Here is a 21,796-nt window from a genome sequence, read left to right on the forward strand (position 1 = left end):
AACTAGAATTCCTTCTGAATTTAGAAGAGTAATATTTTTTTACAAATTGAATGTGATATCTATTAGGTAAAACTAAATAACCATCATTTCACTAAAAAAAATCCTGAAGTCTTCTAGGTTCTCCAAAATGTCCTTGATGTCCTATTGACTCAACTTGCTTTGATACTCACGTTTCCGACATATGCAACACATCATCAGAGCCCTAAAAAGCTATCTCCTGAAATTCCATATGAGTCCAAGATAGCCTTTGTTGCACTTCAAAGTACTCTGGAGTTCAGATCTTAAAGATCTACAGGCTCAATGAAGTCTTGAACAATGTTCTGAAAGTCTTTATGAGTCCGGGAAGTCCTGATGAGCCTTCTGTCAACATGCACATCATCGAATGGGTTCAATAAGATATTTAATACTCTTCAAATTATTCTGGAGTTAATTACAATTTTAATCGAAAAATAATTGGGACCCACCTTGTAACTGGCACCGATGCTATGTAATGAAACACATACATACGTTAGTTACTTTACGACCCTTGAACAGACAACTTATTTTTAAATCTTATCCGATCTAGAGCTAGATTCCAAAATAAAGAACCATAAGTCTCCGCATGTGCAAATCAGTGGAGTGGCCGAAGAATTTAGAATGATGGGGAAATTGAAATTCAAATCGGTACCAGTAGTGTAGAAAGTCACAAAGAACATGAGACATGTACAAGAATCTGGAAAATCCAAATTAACCCTTATCATTCACAAGTTCAAAAGAAGTTCTCATGCATAGAATAGAACTGATCTTGGTGAGAGTATCCATTTACAAGAAAACCATGTTTTGCAAGAGGACACTTCTCGATGAACATTTCAAATGGTCCTATCTGCTTTGATCGATTCTCTTCATCGACTTTCTCTTTTCATAACCACTGCTATGAAAACAGATTTCGCGCTAATTCTACCACATAGTTTGATAAAGGAGGTTCTTATCTAGCGTCCAAAACGTAAAATACAACAGGGAAAGGTTTTGCAGCTGAGTTATTGACGAAAGAGAAAATCGATCAATGCAGATAGAACCTTTTGAAATGTTTATCTAGACTTGTGGTCCGTTCCTCAAGTGCATCTACTTCGTCGAAATTCATAACAGTCTTTTTACATTTTATTGCTAACACATGTTTTGACACTACGTACAATAACATTCGTTAGCGCTTTGCCACTTGAAAACGAAACAGAGAAAACAACAGCTCAAAATACTACCAGCTACATTCCATGCAGTTCAATACTCACCCGACCTACATTCTATGTCGTGATTATTCATCGATATACAAACCAACCTCAAGAGGTACGAGTTACGTGTATTTGTGACGCTTCTTGAAAACACTCTTTTAACGAATAGCCAAATCGAAGTTGAGTGGTTAAACTAAATTTACAAAGTAACTCCAAGCACCTCCCACTAGAAAAAATGTCGTGTAGACTTAAGATTTGTGTGTAGAGTTAAGCTTCATGTAAGTATTTGCTAAGAGAAATAAACACTTAATTTTTAACCATCAAACGATTAACACAAAAGTTGTTTAATGGCGACCGTGACATAGGGCTGGTAGCAGGTCACTTTTTAGTAGCTTGGTCACTATTTTGAAGCCAGTCACTAAAAAGTCACTTTTACACCAAAAAGTCGTTAAGGTCACTATTTCCCTAAAAATAGTCACTACAGTCACCTTTTCACTATTGAAATACAGTGAAATTTAAAAATATAAAAAAAATAATAAATTGGGTGCTTGGCACTAAGAAAGTCTACAGTAGTTTTAACAAAGTATACATATCTGTTAAAAATTGAAAATTTGAACCAAAGTGACCAGTGAACCGCAAAACTTTTTAACACCAGGAAAACTATTGGGAAATGCCTTTCATTTTCGATTAAAAATCGGGGAAAATATACCTCCTTTCCCAGAAAATAAATTGTAAGCCTTGGAAACTTTCCAAAGGTATTTGTCTGTGATAGTCTTTCAAGGATGATTAAGAACTAAAAAATCCAAGCAAATTTAAGAGAATTTTAAAGGATTCTAGGGATGACACCAAGATATATCAGAGAAGAATAACAAAGTACAAACTACGAAAGTCTCATGTAAAATTAAGTGCTCCGAGGACCGATTTCTTTATCTCCACTTAAATTTTGAGCCAGGTTTAACCACATAGTTAAACTTAGCTTAACACATACGAGCGTCGCTTTTGATTTTTGTTTAAATTATTAGAGACGCAAAATTCTGTAATTCTGTAGTGTATTCTGAGAAGAATGATTGGATGAGGATTCTAGGTCCAATTCTAATAACAATTCAAAATTAGTTCTGAAATTTGGCTTAACATGAAAATTGGCCCTGAGGAAAAATGGAAGAAAATCCCGTGCACTCCAAAGATGGTCTTTACGGATAGTTCTTAAAGAATTCTGGGGTGATTTTTGATGCTACTTCAAAGAGAATTCTTAAGGGGAATACGAATTGAATTTCCAATTGAATGCAGGGAAGAAGTCCAAGATTATTCGAAGACCTCACAATGAAATTTATGAGGTCAATTGGAAATGGAAATTCTAAAGAGAATTCAAATAAATTTAAAATGGATTTATGGAAGGAGCCTCCAGGAAGTTCCTAGAAAAATCAATAAAAAACGAAAATAATCTACTTTAACTAATCATGTATTATTACTCCATGCGTGAATTTAAGGGGAAGCTCACCGGCCCAAAAATAAAAAAATATTTTCGGTACGTTTTTATTTTTCTAAAAATATTGGGAAAAATTATCAAAAATCCAAGAAAATAATTTTCTTCCTTAGATTTTTGTCAAAAATTACATGCAAAATTTTTTTTTCTATCCCATCATGAAAAAAAATTGGACTCTCAGAAAAACCGAAAAGTTGATGTTTTGTGGTTTTTTGAGTCCAACTTTATGCCATAATGACTTATAAAACATGTTTTTGCACGTGAATTTTCTTTAAAAAATTAGAAAAAATGTGATTTTTTTAGATTTTTGATACTTTTTTTTCAATATTTTTAGAAAAATCAAAACGTAATTTTTTTTCGGAGCGGTCTGCTTCCCCTTAACGATTCACACAGCCGGAGATGCTTAACGTCAAATATCAGACTTAAAGTGGAGATTTTAACCGATAGATGAGGAGATTAAATTATTGAGTTGAAATAGTTCCGTTATAGTACGGCAGTGTGAAAATTGTATATACAAAGTAGAAAGCGAGCAAAGGACAATTTTGAGGAAGGTACGAGATTCTGTTGTGAAATTCGATTAAATTAGAGGAATTTATGAATTTTGATTTTGAGTTCCATGATATAAAAAGTTTATTTCAAAATAAACCGTATTTGAATTTTTGAGTTACCATATAAATGGTATTTAGTATTTACAAGTAACTATTTGGTCACTGGTTCCGTAATTTTAGTCACTAAAGTCACTACTATTATATTGCATCAGCACTACTAACCCTGCCGTGACAGGACTACAAAGTTGTTAAAGTATGTAGTTCATTTCATTGGACTTCTCAACAAGTCCCCTTGACTGTCACCAATTTCGAATATTTTCGTCCTACAATCTCCTTTGGCTTTGCGTACCTATGTATCCCTGTGGAGCTGTCATTTGCGAGTGGAGTCAAACTTTTTCGAAGACAGTAAAATTTCTCATTTTCGGGAAGGGCCCCCGAGCGCGTGCGTATTGGCGTGACTCGCGCAGTTACTCTCCCTTTATGGCTCTGCTCCACCGCCACTTGGAGGTCTTCTTCCTTTCTCTCGCTCTTTCTGGGGAGGGTGGTGGGAGGTCACCCATATCCTTGTCATGCTACACCTTTTCGCTCTGTGATTTTGGCGCTCTCGGAGCATCGTCTAGCTCTCTCCTACACACTACACGCGGTGGCGATGGCGACGACGTCGGCGGCGTCTGCGAAGGGGGGTTTAGTGTGTATAGTATTTCCAATATTCTCGTATTACGACACGGTCGCCGTCGCCGTTCGGTAGCGGATTCGGTTCGGAGAGGTGCGTGTGTGGGAAAAAAGCAGGCGAATCTCTTCTCTGTGCCTATACTATGCTGGTGCTGGTGTGGGGCAGCTCCTACTATATGACTGAGGACTCGGTGAGGCGCGCTGTTGTACGGGAAGGTTAAATAATAGGATTTTCCGCCAGCGACAAGAGCAGCAGCACATCATCGGCAGCTTTTTCTTCGGGCGCTGACCGAATATCGTAGCAGATTTGGGAGGAAAATTTGGTATCGTACTTTTTTTTCCCGTCATCGTGTGGAGCTGCAGAAGCATATAACATTAGAAAATGATAGTTTAATTAATTGTTGGTGCAGTGTCTGTTCAGTGTTGGCTTTTTTTTCCTTTCGAGTAGACCGTAAATCGGCAAAAAGCGAAGGCTGGAGTGTAGTGGATCGAGCCTCTTTTCCTCGGATGAGCGTGAAAATTTTTGGCCAATCGTAGGAATTTTTTTCGGGTGGATGTTGAAAAGAGGAAAATCAGCGAAAAAGGATGAAAAATATCGATGAATATGTGAGAAATCTGAAGTGAGATCCTTGGCGAACGGGATAAATGCAATTTTGGCCTTGAAGCCGTGACCTGATCCTGAGTGCGTTTGTGGATTGAAAATTTATTACCTGGTGGCACGCTTGCCAACTTTTTTTTTCTTATTGGGAATGATTCAAGCGATTGCAGTAGGGCTGGTTAGTGTTTGGTATGAGTATTGAAGAATAATCAATTTCGCCAAATTTCGGTTTCAATTCATTAGCTGAAGTTTGTGGCTGTTTAAGTTGAAAGTGCATTTGAAGGATTGTGCGTTTTTTCGCTCCGTCCTTGGTATAGTACATTCGACGGTCCTGCTTTTTTGGTACGGAAAATTGTACCCCACAGTTGGTTTGCAGTTTGCAATGACATTCAGGAAGCAGAATCGTGTTGCATAAATTAAAAACGAAAACGGAAAAGAATGTAAATGAAGCATAATGATGGTGGAGTAAAACCGAAGTAGAAGAGTGTAAAAATACCTGAACATAACATAACAAGAAGAGAAAATCGTCACCAGTGTTCATCTAAGTTGGAGATAAAGGATTAGACAAGTACCATTTCGGTCCTTAAATTTCCTTCTTGGCTCGTGAAGGGTAGTAAAAATTTCACCCTCTGCCGTGTCAGAGTTAGTTGTATGTGCAATTTTTGGTGTAAAATTTTCGGTACGACACGCGCGCGTCCCACGTTCGCTGGTGTGTGTGTTCCGTTGCGCTCCCCAGTGCGCTGGTATTGGTGTTCATAAAGCTTTCCTTGGACTCCCATCACTCCCAACGATCCGCCGCCTCCCGTCCCCCAGACCTAAACGCTAGATGTACCAGTACCACCCCTCGGGGTGAGATAGGCAGCGCTGCAGCAGTTCTCGTACGCGCTAGCGAAGGGAGGTGAAAAAATGTCAGTGCTTTTCGTTTCCGCTACACTGATGGTGTAATTTATATTTAAATTGAATATTTTATTGATATACACAAGAAAAAAGAAGAAAAGAGCGGGAAAAAGCTCCGACCCGTCGTAAAATGATTTCGCCCGCACAAGCTTTGATCGTTTGAGTGATACTACTATTTGACGAGTGGGCATTAGCCAAGGGAAGAGTCTGCCGAAGAAAAAAAGTTTACCGAAGAACCAACCGTACCCGAAAGCGTGTGTGGAATATACACCCATAAAACAAGAAGATAAATAAATCATAAAAAAGTCCTCGCTAAGAAGACAAAACCTCATAACTGCGAGCATATCGAATATCCATCATACGAGTGCAGTAGCGAAAAAAAAAGGAATCGGAACGATGATGGATCCCCCAAGGAAGCGGCCTGCGTTGTTGGGGGGCCGTCGTTTATTGACTGGGATAATGGCGTTTGTCTTTCTGATGATGACGGTGCTGACAATCGGAACGGTGGCAGCCGATCCGGATGAGGATATTCCCCACAACGAGTGAGTATCGTCATTACCCCCTACCAAACATCACAAGTATAATATTTCCTTTCACCATTGCATTCCTAGCTGCGCTTCGAACGATCGACTCGAATTCTCGAAACTGCGGTTGTTTTGATGCCCACCTGAAGCTTTCGTGGAAGGTGCGGGTAACCAAATCGCTAAGGTTTCCACTTGCATGGGTAGCATGAATTTAGTTTTTTTTCGTGGTTGTATAAACATCGGATTATCGAAGTCCTAGCCCGGTCCTAGGTATTATTACGTTCCTAGCAAATTCCGGTTTTTCTTCTGGTTTTTGCGTTGCTACTGGAACTTACGTTTGCCCTTAACTTGGAGCTTTTTTTAGCACACCCATTGTTTCATATTGTGAATTGTAAGGTCCGCTCTCTCACCCCAGCAGGTGTGGGTTCAATCCCAGTCGGCCTCACCGGGATGTTCTGAGGCATAACATCTCTGATCACGCCTTCCTTCGGGGAAGTGAAGCCGTTAGTCTCCGGTTCATGAATTGATGGGTCGATAGGTAGGGTCCAGGTGTGGGAGCTGCCTCCCTGGCGTCGGTAGCATTGGTGCTCAGCACGGAAAACAAGATCTTAGCTTAGCTTAGTCTGACTGCACGTATCGATAGTTGCACTCCGTGATTGATCTGAACCAGTGAAATTGTACAAAGAATCAACTGAATGGGGCTTGGGAGTAACCTGCCATTCTCAGTGTACATGTTCCAGTGACTCCTACCTTTAAAGATCAATAACGTCACCGGCCACGTCCTTGCAATCAGGTGGGAGAGGGAAGGAATGTTAGTGTGTGACTTTTGTTGTTTTGGGACCGTGTTTACCTCTGCATCCCACAAAAGTCACAGGAAGGAGGTTTTGTTAGTGGGTTAGGTTCGTTGGATCAGGATTCACCTTGATAAGTGATGCGATCTTTTGTTTTGTGTAGTTATTTATAAGTGTTTTCGATTTATGCTCTAAACAGCCGGCTGTCTAGAGATGTAGATCATTATTAGATGTGTGTATACCGATTTAAACCAACAATAAGGATACTGTTGGGGCCACTCACAAAGTGTGATGATGGTTTATTTTATTTTATCAATGACCAAAATAATTAATTATAAGCGGTTTGAACCGATTTAAACCAACAGCAAGGATGCTGTTGGGGCCACTCACAAAGTGTGATGGTGGTTTACTTGATTGAATATAAAATAATTATTAGAACCGATTTGACCCGATTTAGACCAACAGCAAGGATACTGTTGGGGCCACTCACAAAGTGTGATGGTGGTTTATTTAGTTCGGAAGAAAATGAATATGTATACTTCTTTTTTTTTTATATAATAGAACGAATTTGTACTGATTCAAACCAAAAGCAAGGGTTCTATTGGGGCAACTCACGAAGTGCGATGGTGGTTTATACTATAAGGGCATAAAACAAAATCAAGAGCCATTTCGGTTTCCATAGCTTCCTAGACACTCGGCCGCAAAATAATCTTATCCGACGGAAACGTCTCGATCATCGCGCGATTTACCGTATTGATTCAAATTCCGAACAGTGCGTTAAAATCATCCTTTGAAAAACACCTTTTTACCTAAAATATTGCTGATCCGCTCAGAATGTATTTAAACTCACGACTTATCGTAATATGGACATCCTAAAAGAAAAATTTTCAAAATCCGTCCCATACAAAAACACAAGTGCTCAGAATTTGAGCGTGTTCGTAATATGAATCAGAACAAGTTAAATCACGTTCCCGAAAGCAAAGTGGATCAAGCGTGCGCCCTCCCTTCTAAACATTCCGACGCGTTCCGCCCAACATCTATCAATTACGATTTTCTGCAATAGTAGCCTGGGATAAATCCTAACGTCTTCCCTCCCACAAGACTCAACTATGTTCTTGCACTCGCAAAATAGATCACGCGCGATTAAGGTTATCCCGGCAGGAAACAAACGGGTTGTTTTTAACTGGAACAAGCTCACCAAATACAATCACCATGGTAGCACCAACAACTACATACTCGAGTCTTGTCACTATTAGCAAGACATTAAAAATAACAAGGTCCAAAGTGTGTTCCCCTGCTCACTGAAAACTCGGGGCTTATTACGGATGTCACCTCACGGTGAAAACTTGACACTGGTAGTCACGGAGAAGTGATTCCCATTTCATTCACGGCTCTTATTCTGAGTATTACTTCCTTATCACCGTGTAGTGACACCCGTAATAAGGCCCCTCCTGTTCAGGACTAGAGTTCGGTGAAAATCTTGTTCCAGTAACACAACACGAAAAGGTGATCTACCAGCGTTACTGGATTGAAAAGATAAAATGAACAAAAAGGAACGAACTCACCAAGTTTAGCCAATTGAACCTAAAGGCAGTTTGAGATGTGTTGATGGTGTTCACATTGCACACAGATACATCAACACACTGTTGGCCGTGGGTAAAAGACTTCTCTTCTTCCTGCTTGATCCAGGGAGCTCCACTGCGCCGACGGGAAGCTGGAAATATCCTCGTGCTCCTCCAGCGTTAGTCCTCTGATTCCGGCTGCAGTTTTTCACCCGGTGGTGCTACTGCTGCGAGTGCTTCTTTCTTGCTGCCGGCTGACCAGCGGAACGCGTTTTGCACCCTTCGCTCGCGTTCGGCCCAAATTCGGAATTTCATTATTTCAACACTTGATAAACCGCGCATCCGACCCGCGCATCCGCCACTGCAAGTTCGTAGTTGAAAATTACTCGAGTCAAAAAAAAAAAAAAAAAAAAAAAAAAAAAAAAAAAAAAAAAAAAAAAAAAAAATCTGCTCAGCACGGAAAACAAGATCGACGGAAAACAAATTAAGAAAAAAAAAAAAGGTCCGCTCGACCTCCCGTTACCGCTCACAGTAAACTTCTTATTGCTGTTTCTGTTAAAAATGCGATTATCTGCCCTAAAGAACACAATTTTTAAAAATAATGTGTCGAAATTAGACCCGAGCTCGAAATGCTTTTGGGAAGTCATAAATTTTTTTGGAAAAATCTCAAAACAAGGAGGTGGTAACATTTTATTCACAAATGCGTAAAAGCTCAGAAACTTGCTAAGCAGTTTGAGAGTGTCCATAATTTCAGTTTGAGTAGGAGAAATGGCTCTAATGTTGGCCTATGGATCTAAGATTGGGCCCATCGCTAAAAATCTGCTATTTATCAATTTTTTCTAGGTACTAATGGATATTGTTGGTCGCTATTGAAACTTTAGTCGATTGCTGAATTTTTGGCATTCAGGCCGACATTACATCCATTTCCCCTATTACTAGTCCTATTGAGATTCAGGTTACTCGAAAAAATGTTATTCGAAGAAAATACAATATGGGTTTTGGGATTTTTATTCCTCGCTAATGAAAATTCGAACTTTGGGCTTGATACGTGCCATCGACTTCTGCACAAACTGCTGGTCAACCTCACCGGCTGCTTTTGTCCAGTATCAGGCCATTGAAAAGCATCCTTAGCCATTTTTCCACTCTTTTTCAGTTTAGCTTTGATGATACCGGAATACATTTCGATTGGGTGAAAATCCGTGCAATTTGGAGGGTTCATCCCTTTCTCAATGACGTCTACTCCATTATCGCGATACCACTGTTGCGCATTCTTACTGTAGTTACAACTCGCCAAATCCTGCCAAAACTTGACGGGGCCCCGGTGGGACCTACTGAACCGAAATACACGTTTTTTTCAGGCATTCGTTGATGTATAATCATCGGTTGGAAACTAACGATTTAAAATTGGCTCACTTCTTGACTAGCCTATTGATTGGTCCCAAGCAAATCCCAAGTATTACACTATGTTTGTTTTGATTCGCTATGAAAGTTTGTCAGATAAAATGAGGATCATTTCCTATGTTTCTAGGGGTGCATCGATTAGCTTGGGACCGAAGATAGTACCAGAGTTGAGCCAAAAAATTGAGCACGTTTCTTCGGGACCTTCTGGCCTAAGAGTTACCTCTATGCGTCCACCTCTTAGTTCGCCTTTTTGTCCACCTAAAATATTCATAAGTACAGGGCTGGTAGCAGGTCACTTTTTAGTGACTTGGTCACTATTTTGAAGCCAGTCACTAAAAAGTAACTTTTTACACCAAAACGTCACTAAAGTCACTATTTCCCTAAAAATAGTCACTAAAGTCACTTTTTCACTACTAAAATGTTTAAATTGAGTACTTAGCATTAAGAAAGTTTACAGTAGTTTTAACAAAATATACATATCTGTTAAAAAATTTAAAATTTTAACCAGGGTGGCCAGTGAACTGCAAAACTTTTGAACATCAGGAAAACTATTGGAAAATGCCTTCAATTTCGATTAAAAATAAAAAAAAAAATCCCTCCTTTCTCAGAAAATAAATTGTAAACCCAGGAAACTTTCCAAAGAAATTTTGCCTGTGATAGATTTTCAAAAGTCTTTCAAGGATGATGAAGAACTTTAAAAAATCCAATGTAAATTTGAAGAGAATCTTAAAGGATTCTAGGGATGACACCAAGATATATCAAAGAAGAATACCAAAGTACAGACTACGAAAGTCTCATGTAAAATTAAGTGCTCTGAGAACCGATTTATTCATCTCCGCTTAAATCTTAAGCCAGGTTTTCCTATGTAGTTAAACTTGGCTTAACACACACGAGCGTCGCTTTTTATTATTGCTTAAATTATTAGAGACGCAAAATTTAGCTCCGAACAATTTTGAAAATAATTCCGATATAATTGAGAGTGCGTTTAACGAGAGTTCTGAGAAGAATTCTATGATGATTGGATTAAGATTGTAGGTCCAATTCTAATAAGAATTCAAAATTAGTTCTGAAATTCCAAGAGTATTCTAAAGAGTTCGAAATAAGTTCCGAGAATTCCAATGGAATCGAATTTTGAAGGTTCAATCTCAAAGGAATTCTGAGATGAGTTTAAAAGTTGTTCTGTGATAGATTTTGGTTTTGAGAATTCTGAGGAAATACTATGGGAATTCTAATAACCCGTACAGACTATGGCTTATATCATGTAATATAGGCTGTCTTGCAATGAGCACTCATACATAGGATTTCCAGTGAAAACTAGATGTACGAGTGCTCATTGCAAGACAGCCTATATTACATGATATAAGCCATGGTCTGTACGGGATATAAGGAGAATACAAATTGAATTTCCAATTGAATGCAGGGGAGAAGTCCAAGATTATTCTAAGCAGAAATTTATGAAATTTCGGAGGTTTATTGTATGGAAATTCCAAGCAGAATTCAAATCAATTTCAAATGGATTTATGGAAGGAGTTTCTAGAAGAATCAGTAAAAATTCTAAAATGATCTACTTTAACTAATCATGTGTTTATTACTTCATGCGTGAATTTAACCATTTACATAGTCGGAGATGCTTAACGTCAAATATCAGACTTAAAGTGGAGATTTTATACGATAGATGAGGAGATTAAATTATAGAGTTGATAGTTCCGTTGTAGTACGGCAGTGTGAAAATTGTATATACAAAGTAGAAAGCGAGCAAAAGACAATTGTGAGGAAGGTACGAATTGGGTAGTTGTTTAAGTCATATGGCGACTTGATTGTGAAACAATCGATAGAACTGTTTCCGCACATCAGAGGTACATGAGCAAATCGGCGACCATTCTTTTGCCAGTGATGGTAGGAGGAAACACCCCTCACCATCCCTCATTAACGGATGAGCTTGGTAAAGGAGATGCTCTACCCGATTCGTACCTTCCTAAAAATTGTCATTTGTTCGCTTTCTACTTTCTATATACACATTTCACACACTGCCGTAGTTCCGTTATAAACTATCAACTCTTTACTTTCATCTCGTATCGTATATAATCGTATAAAATGTCCACTTTAATTGTGATAGGGTAAATGACGGCTTCGGCAATACCTTGTTTTATTATCGGCAGGGGGTAAACAACGTCCTTGAGAGCTCAATTTTGGCATGTGGGATACATTGTGTTTCAGAGCATCTATTAAGTATTACCGAAGCCGACATTTACCCCATTCGATGTTAAGCATTTCTAACTACGAAAATAATCTATTTCCAAGAATTTTGTCGATTGTTCTGCAAAGAATTTATAGAATGCAATATTATTTCTGTAAATGCTTATTTGCCCCTAAGTTTAAGAGAAGGGGAATTATTCTAAAAATGTTCTTGAGATCATTATAAAGAATTTCTGTGAAAATTTCTTAGCGAATTATCAAAGTTATCTACCTAGATATATCAAAATTTTGAAGGTTTCGAACGCAGAATCAAATTCAAGATCACAAAAAAATGGGAATTACTATTTGCCAGTCATCATGTCTAAAAAAAAAAGTAAATTATTCAAATCACTTCAAATGCTCTTCACAGGAGATTTAGCTGTGAGACTCGGTTAAATTAAAGGAATTTATGAAATTTGATTTTAATTTCCATGACATAAAAAGTTTTTTTCAATATCAAACCGTTTTTGAATTTCTAAGTTACCATATAAATGGTTACTTATTTAGTATTTACAAGTCACTTTTTTGTCACTATTTCCGTAATTTTAGTCACTAAAGTCACTATTATTATATCGCATCAGCACTACCAGCCCTGTAAGTATTACAAGCAATCACTAGCAACCCTGCAATCTGATGCTATCATAATTTTCAGCAATGTCAGGAATGCCCCGACATTCATCCAGAATACTTACTACTAACTTGTTGCACGTTTAATGTGTCTAGGCATCGAATTGAAAACATTAATTCCTTTAAAATGCAATGAATTCTGTGAAGCACAAGTCAAGAAATGTGGCGTTTATATCTATGAAAATCACTTCCTCTTTCAATTCGATCACACAAATATCGAGGCAGCAAACCGTTAACTACTTTAAAAATGAATACCATAGTCAAATATACAATTCTTTGCTTCACCTACAACCATTGTAAGGCGTCTAGCATCAAAGTTTAGGAAGTGAATCTATTACATCTCAAAATCAAACGCATTATTTTATTCTGCAAGCGCTGTAATCTCTTTTTTTAAAACTCTTTATTTGTTCCAAATTCAATATAAATTACATTGTAGTCAATTGGTTACCCATGCTGACATCGGTTCTGATCACCTTCTAGTAACTTTTGAAATATCCAAGAAATAATTTCTAATCCCAACAGCTCTACTTTCAATTACCATAGAGCTGATTAGGAGCAATATCGAACATTTATGGAATATAGCTTTGATCGAAACATTCCTGTTCAAACCAAAGATGAAGTTAATTATGCTCTTGAATCTCTGACTACTTCTATAGTTGAAGCAAAAGCTGCATCAGTACCAAAATGCGATGTTAAATTCGATTCAATTATAATAGACGACGATCTTCTGCTCTTGATCCGTCTTAAAATGTCCGTAGGAGACAATATCAAAGAACACGCGATCCTGCCAACGAGGAACAAAACTTTTGAAAATAATGTTTCTAAATTAGACCCGAGTTCCAAACACTTTTGGAAACTCATAAAAAATTTGAAAAAACCTCAAAAGCCTATTCCAGCGCTTAAAGAAGGTGGTAACATTTTGATCACAAATTTGGAAAAAGCTCAGAAACTTGCTAAGCAATTCGAGAGTTCCCATAATTTCAGTTTGGGTCTTACTAGTCCTATTGAGAATCAGGTTGCTCGGGATTATCTGAATATTTTCTCTCGGGAAAATATTTTTGGTGATTCCTGGGGGACTGATTTGGACGAAGTAAGCTCTATAACTTAAAAGTTTCATAGAAAGCTCCAGGTGATGATGAAATTTTCTATATCCTCATCAAAAAAACTCCCAGAGAGTACCTTGTCTTTCTTGGTAAAATTATTTAACAGATGTTTCCATTTGGCATACTTTCCTGATAAATGGAAAAATGCAAAAGTTGTTCCAATTTTGAATCCGGATAAAAATCCAGCTGAAGCTTCTAGCTATCGTCCAATAAGTTTGCTTTCTTCAATAAATAAACTTTTTGAAAAGATAATTTCATATAGAATAATGGTTTACATCAATACGAACTCAATGTTTGCAGATGAGCAGTTTGGATTTCGCCAGGGGCATTCAACTACTCATCAACTCCTAAGAGTTACCAATTTAATTCGTTCAAACAAATCTGAAGGCTACTCAACTGGAGTTGCTCTTCTAGACATAGAAAAAGCATTCGACAGTGTTTGGCATGAAGGTTTGATTGCTAAATTCAAACAGTTTAATTTTCTACCTTATTTTATGAAATTAGTTCAAAATTATTTAACTGACAGAACTCTGCAGGTAAATTATAAAAATTCCAAATCTGAACGACTACCTGTTAGAGCAGGAGTTCCTCAGGGTAGCATTGTTGAGCCTATATTGTATAACATTTTCACTTTGAACCTCCCTGATTTGCCTCAGGGTTGCCACAAATCTTTGTTCGCCGATGACACAGGCATTTCCACTAAAGGAAGAAGTCTTCGTGTTATTTGCAGCAAACTGCAGAAAAGTTTAGATATTTGCTCTTCTTATTTACAAAAATGGAAGATTTCTCCCAACGCTTCCAAAACTCAACTTATAATTTTTCCACATAAGCCTAGAGCTTCCTTTTTTAAACCTAGTAGTAGTCACACAGTCACTATGAACGGAGTTCCCATTTCCTGGTCAAACCAAGTGAAATATCTTGGATTAGTACTTAACCAAAAATTAACTTTTAAAGATCACATTGAGGGCATTCAGGCCAAATGTAACAAATATATAAATTGTTTGTATCCTCTTATAAACAGGAAATCCAAACTTTGCCTGACGAATAAACTTCTAATATTTAAACAAGTTTTTAGACCGACCATGCTTTACGCTGTGCCAATATGGTCTAGTTGTTGCACTACCAGGAAAAAAGCACTTCAAAGGATTGAGAACAAAGTTCTGAAGATGATTTTGAAGTTGCCTCCCTGGTACAGTACTATTGAGGTACATAGAATTTCGAATGATGAGACATTAGAATAAATGTTCAACAAAATAATTGATAATTTCAGCCAAAAATCGTTGCAATCCTCAATTGCAATGATTAATTCCCTTTATACTTAGATAAGATTTAGTTTTAGTTTTTAGTTTTAAGTTTTCAATTGTTATACAGACATGCAGGTTTAAAACACCTGTTTAAAATACTGAATTGCCAAGGCAGGAACAATGTAAAAACACTTAGATATATATCATAACAATTAAAGCTCGTAAGTTACTGTAGTAACTGGAGCACCTAGGTTAAAATGAAATGTAATTTATTTTGAATTTGGAACACAATTCATGCATTTAGATGGCATGTAGCAATTTACTGTTCCGTGACCCCATCCCTGGCTCTTACGGCACTGGGTGAGGTTTTGGAAATTTTCTCCAGTCTTCCGGAAGTGTTCCCACTTTTCTCGGACATGGCGCATAAGGCCGAGCATAAGGCTAGATTTTTCTAAGGCCTTAAGGTTCTTCAGTTCACTAGGCTTGAAGTGTACTAAATAAAAATCATTAGAAATCCCATTGCGTGAATCTCCAGGACGGGATTTCGTTTTAATTTCTCCAAGTAATTTAGTCAATTAATCTTTGATCTGATCCAGGGATTCACTACTGGGCAGACCTTTCAAGACAACGTTGAATTGACGTTTAGTTTTGGTGTCGTAAATGAAAAAAGATTGTGTTGCTTCTCAGTAAGATACTTTTTTTTTTTTTTTTCCTTTGGTTTGTTTTTTTCCGTCGATCTTGTTTTCCGTGCTGAGCACCAATGCTCCCGACGTGCCAGGAAGGCAGCTCCCACACCTGGACCTTACCTATCGACCCATCAACTCATGAACCGGGGACCAACGGCTTTACTTCCCATCCGAAGGAAGGCGTGATCAGAGATGTTATGCCTCAGAACATCCCGGCGGCGCCGACTGGGATTGAACCCAGGCTTGCTGGGGTGAGAGGCAATCACGCTTACCACTACACCACCGGCGCCGTTTAGTAAGATACTTGAGAAGACATTTGAATCCCTACAAGGTTTCAGCCAATACACGGCATTCACCCCGACGGCCAATTTGAAGTGAAAGCTTGAATTTCACGAAGTTCAAAAGTTCCGTGCGAAGAGAATGGAAATCGGAAGTGGTTATCACAATAGGGGGAACCTTTTCCTTCTTGGCATTAAGCCGGGAATTTTTAGTGGAATTTTGTCTTAATTATGGATTATTCTCATCATCCGTGAGCATATCAAATCGATTGCTCAAATTAATTTCATCAGCAGGAGGAACAATACATTGTCCTTTTATTTTGCGTTTAGGTGCCATGGTGGCAGTAAAACGTTTCTCCAAATCGATATCCAATCATATTACTATAAGAATCCGAAGGATCGAAGATGAATTTTCCAAGTCGATGTCCAAGCAAGGATCGAAGATATAAGAGTCGAACAAAGTAGAACATTTACAAGTAATATTGGGCACTGAGAAATGCTGTTTAAATTTGTAGTAGGTTTAGGTAGCAGTAACACCAACCGGTGGAAACTAACGACTTTAATTTGGCTCACTACTTGAATAGCCTATTGGTCCCAACTACATCTATTAGCGTACCCCATTCTAGTCGAAATTCTAGTCCTGCACTATGTTTGTTTTGATTCGCTATGAAAGTTTGACAGATAAAATGAGGGGCTCGTGGATTTTCCTATGTTTCGAGGGGTGCATCGATTAGCTTGGGACCGAAGAGCTGAGCCAAAAAGCTGAGCACGTTTCTTCGAGACCTTCTGGTCTTAGAGTTACCTCTATGGTAACACTTCGATCAACAAAATGCAAGAGAGCACTATGTGGACTGACACCTTTTCTAATCATTATCTTATTAGTTCTGTTGTAGGGTGAGGATATAATCATGAACCTTATCTCCTATTTCCAATAACACAGTGCAACAAATAAAAAAAATGAATTTTTGAATTTGAAACGGTTTTGAAAAGCAAAAAGTCAAATGTTTAGAAATATATACACATTTATGGAGATTTTGACTGATAAGATAGAAGTAGGCCGCGCTGCGAAAATGACGTGTTTTTGTTTTGCTGCGTCGTTTTCGTTTTAGTGAAAATGTTATAAATTTACAATTTCATTTTTAAAAAGTGTTAATTTGAAAGTACAGAAGCGTTGTTGAAAAGTGCATTAAGTGAAAATTTTCAAATTCTTATCTGTTGCATGTGGTGCTGACTGTTCTAACCTACGCATAGTTACGCTCAGCTAAGTTTATTTACCTTTTCGTTCCTCTGCCCTCGATAGGAAATATCCATCTAATTAAAAACGATCATTTAAAAACTTAGTAAATACGCGTCAATCAGGTATTGCACTACTGCTTGATTGAAAGTTTCAGTACATTATCAATGGTGTATATTTGCATCGATAATGCATTGGAGCGGGGTTTATCATGTGTGAAAATAGCTTCGAAATGCTTGCGCTATTTAAATGGGCTATTGTAGCTGCGGTAGAGCTGTCGCCTTCCTACTCCCTGCATTCATAAGAAATGATTGCAGGCAGATTTTATCCATAATGCCACTGCCAGACAGTGGATGTTAGGCCAAGGACGAATCTTCATTCTAATCTACGATTCCACATACTATTAATAACCTTTTACACATGAGAACCTCCTATCGATCAGAATGAAATGTGCATATGTTTAGGATCAACAAACATTTTTGGGCGCAAAGGAGCAACAGGATCGGGCTGATAACGTTTCTTAATTCGAAAATCTGAAGACTGTTTTGAATAATATGTCTAGGTAATGGGCAGCAACAACGGACAGATAAACTACTTACAGCTTCTATTTATTAAATGCTTTATAAAACGATTGCCAGCAACGCCGGCTGGGTGTATCCTATGGCTTACCCTCCCTACTAACAAAAATCCACCCTTCCAGTGACACTTATGAGGGGTCGTAGAGTTCTCTGCATCTCTCTTAAGTAAGTGTCGGACTAACATTCCTCCCCTTTCCCTACCTGATGCAAGGACGTGGCCAGGACAGCTCTGGTCTGTTGGAGGGAGACACATACTTTATCTAAGAGGTAGTAATTAATCACAAATTACTATCTAACAGCAACATATGAAGGTGGGTCTTCTGAACAACAGTTTGGAGCTCGTACCACCTACGACATTGTACAATAGAGAAATTTCAACCAAATCTCCTATATGAACATTAAACCAAAAACGCCAGCCCGTAAAGTCAAAAAGAGCTGAAACATTCAGACAGTGGTTATCGCACCAAAAGACACGAGGCTGGATGTTGGCATGTGGAAAATATGAACTTTTATTTTAGTGGTAATCTTGTTGATACGTTGCATAAGCTGCCTGTATGTTGTTGCATTATACGAGCAGAATGCACATAATTAATTAATATCTCTATAAATTCAAGTTAGAATCGTGATGTTGTTTTCGGCAAAGTTGATGCTTATAGTTTAAGCTACGTGTGTTGAAATTCTGAGCTTAATCGAGTTTGCTGGACCAGTTCTATGCACGAAAGAGTGAAGGAATGTTATTTCTCCATACATTTCAACCAATATCCCCATATGAATTTTAAATCAAAAACGCCAGCTCGTGTTACATCCGAATGAGCTGAAATTTTCAGAGAGTGGTTTTCTCACCTAGCACAAACCTAAGGGTGATAAAATTTTCCCCGATATAAATGTGGGCCCATATATTTTCCCCCATATAAATGTGCAACCTGGTTTATACTATGCTATGCTATGATATGCTATTTATGGAGATTTTGACAGCAATTCGAAGAGAATTTTTAATCAAGTTTGATTTTAACATATAGAAAAAGCATTTTTCTAACTTTAAAAGCCATTAAACTGACTAAATCATGATTTTCCTCCCTCGCCATAAACCATTTGTTTTCTACACAATACTGAGGCTTTGTTCAAAATTTGTGACCAATCGGACAACATTTACCGATTTTTATAGAAAATTTGTATATAGAAACACCATTTTCAAAGTTCTGTTACTATGTGGCGTTGCAACCGTCCCAAACATAACATAACAGAAAATGATTTGCTCAACAGTCCGAGACCGGAAGACGATCCGAGTTGGTCTTGAAAAGGTATTAGAATTTTATTGAAGCGATGATTTTCCTTTTTTTAATGTCAGACCTTGCTTTGCTTGCTTGGGACGCTTGCAACGCCACCTATCGTCAAAACTTTGAAAATTGAGTTTTTTTATACATTTGCTTCAAATAGGTAAGATTTGGCTCAAATTTTGAACAAAGCCTCAATATTGCATAGAGAACGAGTGGTATTCTGACGAGGGAAGAGGTTCATGTTTTGGTCACCCGAACGGCGTCTAAGGTTAGAAAACTTCTCTTTGTTTGAATAAAAAATAGATTCATTTAAAAATGTCAACGGATTTCAGTAGCATTGGTATAAATTTGTGTATATTTTGAAAGCTCTGAAACCACATAAAAATCAAAAATCGGTTAAAAATTGCTTGAGTTACTCATGATAGTATGCGGTCACTTACCCAAAATCGTTTCTTACCAATAACTTTAAATTTTGGGGATGTTAGTACAATTTCAAATGTGATTTCATGGTGTACTCAACTAAACTAACAACCTTCAATAGGTCACTTGAAATGTTTTTTTTTGTTGTGCAACACCGTGTAATCGGATATGTGCTATTATGAAGTACATGGTTGCATCCATCAGTGATGTAATTGTTCGCATACACACTAAGTTTTTTTCACCGAACTTTGGCAAAACAATTGCCGAGATGGGCACCACTGAGTGCTCAGCAACCATCTCAGCAAATAGCAAATTTGCCGGGGGTCTCGGCAATCATAAAATTAACGGTTGTCAATGTTTGCCGAAAATCTCAGTAAACAAAATTACTGATTGCTCGGCAAACGCATCCTTACGGTATTAAAAATACTGAATATCGGCATTTTTTTGTTTTTGTTTGTTTCGAGTTAAAGAAGAAGAAGAAGAAGAAGAAGAAGAAGAAGAAGAAGAAGAAGAATGAGAAGAAGAAGAAGAAGAAGAAGAAGAATATATTATCATGTGAAAAATAGTTGCAAAATAAGAAACTGAATGGGATTATCATTCAATATTTCATTCAAAATCATCTCCAAATTATACATCACAGGAAGTTATTCGGAATTTACATTTGAGAAACAAGCAGCAGCAGCAGGGAATGCGTATTACGAATATGAATGTGTATATGGCGTTAAAACTCTTCGACATTGGCTGACGGCAAAAAAATTCAGGTGATAGAAAAGGCCTACAAAAAATAATACTGGCGATATCAATAACAATTGTGTACTTACGAAAAAGATTGTAGATCCTGCCGTCCTCATTTTGAACTTGAACACTTGATTCATTATTCCGCGATTTACAGCCAATTTAGATTCACAAGACGAAGAATGGCGGGTGGAAAAAAGTGACAGCTTTATTACCAAAATTCGGCAATGGATGAGGTCAATACCGAAATCTCAGTAAACGCAATTGCTGATTTCGGTATTAACGTTTGCATAAAAAAAATTGACTTTTTTCGGATGGTGATAAAAAAAGCTATGACAGATAATTTCTTTTGATAAATTTCCCATGGAAGGTAGTTATTTAAGCTTACTTGCAAAAAAAAAATTCTACGCCCTTGCAAGCGGCTTTCTGGCAGTTAACCGGAACATTCGCCATGGCGGACGAAAACATGCGTGTAGGCATGGTTTTGAGTTCCTTTTTTGTTTTATTTATCAATTCCTCCTCAGTTTTCGCGACAAAATTGTTGGAGTAGAGCTTACGCTTCAGGTTGGCCCAGAAATTCTCGATGGGATGCAGCTGGGGGACGTTGGGTGGGTTCGCCGACTTAGGTACCACATCGATATTCAGCCGCTCCATCTCCTCCAAAGATCGCTTCGAGTAGTGGGCCGACGCCAGATCCGGCCAGAAAACCGCGTCTTCGCCCTTATAGTATTTCTTGATGAATGACGCAACTTCCGGCAGGCATTTCGTACTATAAATTTCCTAGTTCACGGCCAGTCCGGAGCGAAAGAAGAGCAGCTTTGACATCCCCTTCTCGCTGATTGTCAGCCACAGCAGCACCTTCTTGGGGAACTTGGTGTGTGAAATGAACTTCACCTCGGAGCTCACTTCCTTCGTGGGGGAAGTTATATACGAAGTGCCCTGCCAGTCGTTGCCATCCTGGGTGAGATAGGTCTCGTCGTCCATCACCACCGCCACGTCGCGATTCGCAGGGAAAAACGAGTTGACCATCTTATTCAGCCGCTGCCGCTGCGTCATTACCTGCAGCTCCGAAACCAGTGGACGTGACTTCCGCTTTCTGACATGTATGTTCATGTTCACCAGGTACTTTTTCACTGTTTGGCCGGTGGCACCGACCTCCCGGCCAAGCGCACGCATCGATGTAGCCACTTTTTCCTCGGTCTTCCTCTTCAACATCCTTTGGAGCTTCTTGTCGCTCAGGGTCGTCGGCCGTCCGGAACCGGGTTTTCTTTCGATGCTCAGATTGTTGTCTAATAGTGCCAAGATGTTGTAGATGCAGGAACGGACTATCTGGCGTCCACAAAGTGCCGCAATATCAGCAAAATTATGATTTACCGTGTGTAACCCGCCAGCCCGTCAAGCTTTCCGTTCGTTAGATGGGTGGCTTAAGCGCCACTCCTAGAAGGAGACCACCCAGCAGATTGTAGGTTTGCCCGGCCTGAGACCATCCAAGGGATTGGGTCAATATGTCCCGAATACGGGAAGAAAGCTGACTGGCTGACTAAAATTACCGTTGTCCAGAAACTCTACAAAACACTAACAATTACGTGTGCACAAGACCGACAATTCGTCCGAACCAAAAATCTCGTTAGGGGATGTTCTCATCACAGGCCCAGCCTGAAAGTCCAAACGAACCAATCCGAAAAGATTGGAGAGTTG

General features: G+C 38.5%; 1 protein-coding gene across 1 annotated transcript in view; it reads left to right on the forward strand.

The window, feature by feature from the left end:
- Positions 1-4,671: 4,671 nt before the first annotated feature.
- Positions 4,672-21,796, forward strand: part of stol (stolid) — a 214,417-nt gene continuing 197,292 nt past the window's right edge. The window contains exon 1 of the mRNA XM_065218619.1: positions 4,672-5,945. Coding sequence (XP_065074691.1) covers positions 5,800-5,945 — 146 coding nt within the window. The 5' untranslated portion in view covers positions 4,672-5,799. The remainder of the gene's footprint in view (positions 5,946-21,796) is intronic.

This window comes from Ochlerotatus camptorhynchus, unplaced genomic scaffold (assembly GCF_037179485.1).
Source record: "Ochlerotatus camptorhynchus isolate MF236.1 unplaced genomic scaffold, CSIRO-AGI_Acam_v1.1 ptg000090l, whole genome shotgun sequence".
Taxonomy (NCBI): Eukaryota; Metazoa; Arthropoda; class Insecta; order Diptera; family Culicidae; genus Ochlerotatus; species Ochlerotatus camptorhynchus.